General features: G+C 33.3%; 2 protein-coding genes across 35 annotated transcripts in view; one reads left to right on the top strand and one right to left on the bottom strand.

The window, feature by feature from the left end:
- The window catches only part of LOC122261595 (uncharacterized), a 16,615-nt gene extending 14,737 nt beyond the window's left edge, over window positions 1–1,878 (bottom strand). Inside the window, exon 1 of one of the 2 annotated variants that reach the window (XM_043029313.2) lies at window positions 1,659–1,878. In XM_043029313.2, the coding sequence (XP_042885247.1) occupies window positions 1,659–1,701 (43 nt within the window). In that variant the 5' untranslated portion in view covers window positions 1,702–1,878. The remainder of the gene's footprint in view (window positions 1–1,658) is intronic. The other variant, XM_086537298.1, reaches the window with a different exon arrangement.
- Window positions 1,879–2,148: 270 nt separating this feature from the next.
- rdgB (retinal degeneration B) overlaps window positions 2,149–5,000 on the top strand; it is a 175,927-nt gene continuing 173,075 nt past the window's right edge. For all 33 annotated transcript variants that reach the window (XR_015191065.1, XR_015191064.1, XM_086537291.1 and 30 more), the window contains exon 1: window positions 2,149–2,409. The gene's annotated coding sequence lies outside the window, so the exon portion shown is untranslated. The remainder of the gene's footprint in view (window positions 2,410–5,000) is intronic.

Here is a 5,000-nt window from a genome sequence, read left to right as displayed (position 1 = left end):
AAAATCAATTCACAATACATCTGCAAAGAGGAAAACAGACAGAGCAAAGTATATTTAATAAAAAAATAAATAAAAAAAAGTCACTTACATAAATGTTTCTTATAAAAAAAGAAACTATGAATCTCCATTCAGCAAAACAGATTCTAGGAATGGTTTAAATTCCTGTTATGAGTTGAAGAAAAAAAAGTATTCAATAAATTATTGTATCACTCGGCTCTTCTATTTCAAGGATATCAGTACAGAGATACAGATACTTTTACAAAGAAGTCAGAGATAGGATTCTACAAGCTATAGGCAAAACCGAGAAAAATCTATGGAATGCAACAACCTAAAACATTTCAGTGGATATATATATGCCACCGTGGCAATTCTTGAACCTAGGACTACATTTACTCAAGACGTTACATGACCATTGTGGCCTTTGCAACTTTTAGCAAGGGCCAACAAACCTCCACTACACATAATTGCCAAAACTGAACTTAGACTGGTTGCTTATTTGATGTCAAATCACTGATTCGGGTGACCTACAAGATCTTTTTCAACACCTTTGTGGTGAAGATAGAGGCCTTGATGAGTGCTTGAGTCACTGCTGGAATATATTTGACAAGCACTAATTATTAGTGTTGTTTAATGTGATCTATTATGGCATAAACCTATCGTTATGTAATCTTTGTTTCAAGATTTACCATCAAAGTAATTAATCTAGGGAGTTACATACAAGAGAAAAACCTCTCCCTTATGACAATCAAGTAATTTTGCCAGGTGATAGTTAACAAATCAAATACTCTTCATTCATAGGTAACAAGCAGACAGAGCCCAATGTCTAGGCACCAGCAATAAAGAGAGGCATGAAGTATAATCATAATAAAAAATCATTGCTCATTTACTGTGACTAAAACATTACGTTTGATCCCCAGGGTACACTTAGGGATAACAAGATGATCCAAAACCATAATTCATACAAACTAAAATGATGTGGATCCTTTATCTATACCTCTTTCCTTTCCTGATGTGATGATTTATAGCTTTTATGCAGATCCATGGACAGAGCTGGGCGATGTCCATGTCCAAATGGGTTAATAAGATAAACATCTAAATAAATACAGACTGGCAGGTGCAAATCTATACTTCTATTAATCCTTTTGTATTACCATTGATATATCTAAGTTATGATGTACACTAAGCTTCCTGTATTTTGAGATATGGGCAGGGTACTGTTGGATATGATATAGGCAGGGTACTGTTGGATACATAAATAAGCTTTTCCTATATGAAACACATAACTAGAATGATTAGTATTTTCACTGCATGATTACTGACAAATCATGTCACTTTACCAATCACGATACAGAAAGTAAAGATGTAACTTTAATACCCACTTCAGTTATGAGCAGGAATTCGATAAGATAAACGAAATAAAAAGAAGGCCTAAGAACGCTCACCTTAAAGAATAATCAATATGTATGAATAACTCCTTTAAAACAGCAAACAATAGAAAATTCGTGCCTTCATGACCATTCTCTTGATAACTTACTTAGCCTCGCGTAAATTACTATGACTCACAACTAAGAATATAACAAATGAACTCATTTTACTGCGTCGGAAAAATAAAACCCTTGTCTTTCCTCGCTCCAGCCTCGTAAATAAACATCTCTAACCTTGAACAAAATAGAGAAGAATCAGCAAGCTTCTATTGGTCATTTCTTCATGTCTGAACCAAGTAATTCTTTTGCAAGGTGTCACTTTGGCACTGGCATAGTCTGTCAACGACGCTCTTTCTCTCTCTCTCAGCTGGCACTCACAACAACTATAGACGACAAGATTCTCGCCTGAGTGTTGTCTGCAAAAACTCGGAACTTATAGTTTATTAGCGTTCGTATAGGCGATAGGTGTACGCTATATGAGGGAGGTTATTCTTTTAGACTTTGCTGAAAAGATGTTTTTTAAAATTTACAAAATATAAATATGTATTTGACAATACAAAGTATAGTTTCTTATATATAAAATTATTTTACATAATATTAATCTATTTTATGTTCAAAAAGGATACAATTAGCAGTAAATATATTCTTAAAAGTCCTAGACTTCAACTGCAATGTAACTTACGAAAACATTAATAATTCCCAAATATTTATGGCAATTTTTGACACAACCAGCAGAAATATACAATAAAGCAAATATACTTTACAACTATTCTCCTATTAAAAACACATCCATCTTTCCCATCACTGCAATACTAACACTAAAAGTGGAAAATTCGCTGTGAACATTATGTCGAAACTTTTTTTTATCTGTCAAGGTAGATAAACAAGGCAGACGACGGAAAGACGTCATATATCTGTTTATCAAATGTATATCTATCTATTACGTGTTAACTGAAGATATAAACGGTCAGCGCACACTGCTCAGGTAATGTTTGTAATGTTATGGTTGTTACTGTGAAACTATTTTTCTATTTCGAGTTATCTGTTAGATTTAAGGTGGAAAATTCGTTAATCTATTTTACTTGCGTCAATCGCTCGATTTTTAAACTGTTTTATCTGTTGCTTTTATGACGACATTTGATTAATGGCTGTAATGTCATTGCTTGTAGAAAATAAATTGAATATTTAGGGAACTAATTATGACTTAATTCAAGAATTAGAATAGTTTTATTGCTATTATTGTCAGTACAAAGTTAACCATTATGTCAAATCTCGTAATAATAATTTTACTGCCTAACTCTCCAGAATGTTTGTGTGCTTCTGTTATGATCCTCTCTTTTATCTCTTTGGAAACAGCTACCTTTCTTTTAGTGTCCTTATCCATGCGGGATGTAAAGGAACATTTGATTATAAGTTGACACCCGCAGGGAAGTCAATGAACCTTTCCAATGTTGTCTTGTGAAAATATATGCTTTGGAAGTTTTACAGTTGAGTGTATTAAAGGGGAGAAGAGGGGTCTGTCTTCCAAACCAGGTGTAATATAACTGGTAATTTATAAAAGCCTTACTATGATTATTCAGTTTCATTCAGGCTTTTGATAGTAAGAAAAATGAATCTGTATTGTGTACTGAGTTTCTTTCATAAACTGTCATAATTGTTTGTACAACTAAGAATACTTAATGTACATTCATGCTATGCAGAGAAAATCAAGGCAAAGGTAATTGTTCAGAAGAGGACAGCATGAAGGGATGCTGTGGCTGGATAGAGCTTGGATTCATTCCTTATTAGATGATGCATTGCCTGGGATGAGGTCGCTGCATCACTGGACATTGCCGTGTGGGCTTTGAGGAGTGGAATTTTACAAGTGATTTTGGGTATAGCTTTATAATCTGCAGATTAGATTTATTCCTGAAATAAATCTTTGTGTTTTTTTTTTTTTCTCTCTCTCTAGTTCTATGTGTTCCTATTTTGTTTTTTTACCAGGATTTTTCAAGATGGCTTGGCAGTTGCAAATGTGTTCTGTGTGTCACGACACAAAAAAATGTATTACTTTGCTTCTTTTATAATTCACGGTCAATCTAATCTTATCTTGCCAAGCTTACCCTACCATACGCTACTCTACTCTACTCTACCTTACCATGCCCAATTCTATCCTACACTACTCTAGCCTTATCCTATCCTATCCTATTCTACCCTACCCTATCCTACTTTATTCTTCCCTACCCTACCCTACCCTATCTACACCTAACCCAAACCTATCTTAAGTGTTATTGCTCAGCCAAGGGGAGGGGCCTGGACCACTCTTCACTTGTGTTACATCTTATATATGAATATGCTGCTATCTTTCACGACTTCTGATTAATTTGTACAGCCGTGAATCTCAATTTTAATCCTGTGTAAGACTATCCTTTATTTTTGTCTTAATTTTCATGTTCACCTAGTTGATTTATTGTGATAGTTTTACCACTATTCTTATTGTTGTGGTTGTGGTTACTAACAAAAATTTGTTGGTAATGTGATTGTTCTAAGACTATGGGTTTCTTTTTGAATGACTCAGCCGATCGTGCATGCAATTTTATCCTCCAAACTTCCATTATGGGTACATTAGTCATTATTATAATGAACTTCAAATATGTGTCCAGGAATTTTTTTGTTAATCCTCATTTGTGCATTTGAGCAGCTGTATTTTAATTACATTTCAATAGTTTTAGTCTAATATTTGTCACTTTTTATTTGTTAATGTAAATTTTTAACCAGGGGTCCATACTTGGATAAGGCAACTTTTTCATGCTTCATTTTTAGCCAGGAATGTGTGAGTTACCTCTACACCTTTAAAATTACATTCTTTATAATATATATTTTTTTTACATTTCTTCATCACCTCTGAACAATCTTAGGGAATAGCCTTTACCATGGAATCTTTGGTTCCAATATTACAATTATTTATATATTACATTTAACTAAAGCATGATAGTCCTCTTTGAGCTGAACTTTCCATTATGTTCCTCTTACATCAAATCTGATGCTTGTTATGGAGTAATTAAATATATATGTGCATATATTTTTTTAAATTACAACTAGACATTTAGCATATTTACCATATTAGCTGAATGCTCAGATATAAACAAGCTGTGATACAATACATTGAGACAAGAAGTGAAAAGTGGCAGAGCATACCCTTAGGTTTTTTCTCAAATGACATTGCAGTTTCTCTCATATACAATTATGTGGATTTTTATGGATATGTTTACATTAGGGATATGGAGTGAAAAGTGATTAAACAATCTCTAGTAGTTTGTGAGATAAGTTCTGATAACAGCGTATCACAAAATAGATAAGGTGAAAAGTAGCGGGATAATCCCTTAGAGTTTGTGAGATAAGTTAAGCGTTCGATCAAGATAACATGCTACCGGTGTAGATTTTAGTAAGGTTGCCTTTTGGCTATTTTTTGTTCCAGTATATCCTTTAAGTCTTTTTTTTTACATTTCTGATCATCCTTATTGATCAGTTTGATTATGTCTTTAGTTTTACTCTTGATTACTGGTTTGTGATTTTTATAATCACACAATAATATTA

This window comes from Penaeus japonicus, unplaced genomic scaffold, assembly GCF_977035675.1.
Source record: "Penaeus japonicus unplaced genomic scaffold, GWHDUDI00000001_assembly GWHDUDI00000005, whole genome shotgun sequence".
In the NCBI taxonomy this organism is placed as follows: domain Eukaryota; kingdom Metazoa; phylum Arthropoda; class Malacostraca; order Decapoda; family Penaeidae; genus Penaeus; species Penaeus japonicus.
This window is presented reverse-complemented; position numbering and strand designations above follow the sequence as displayed.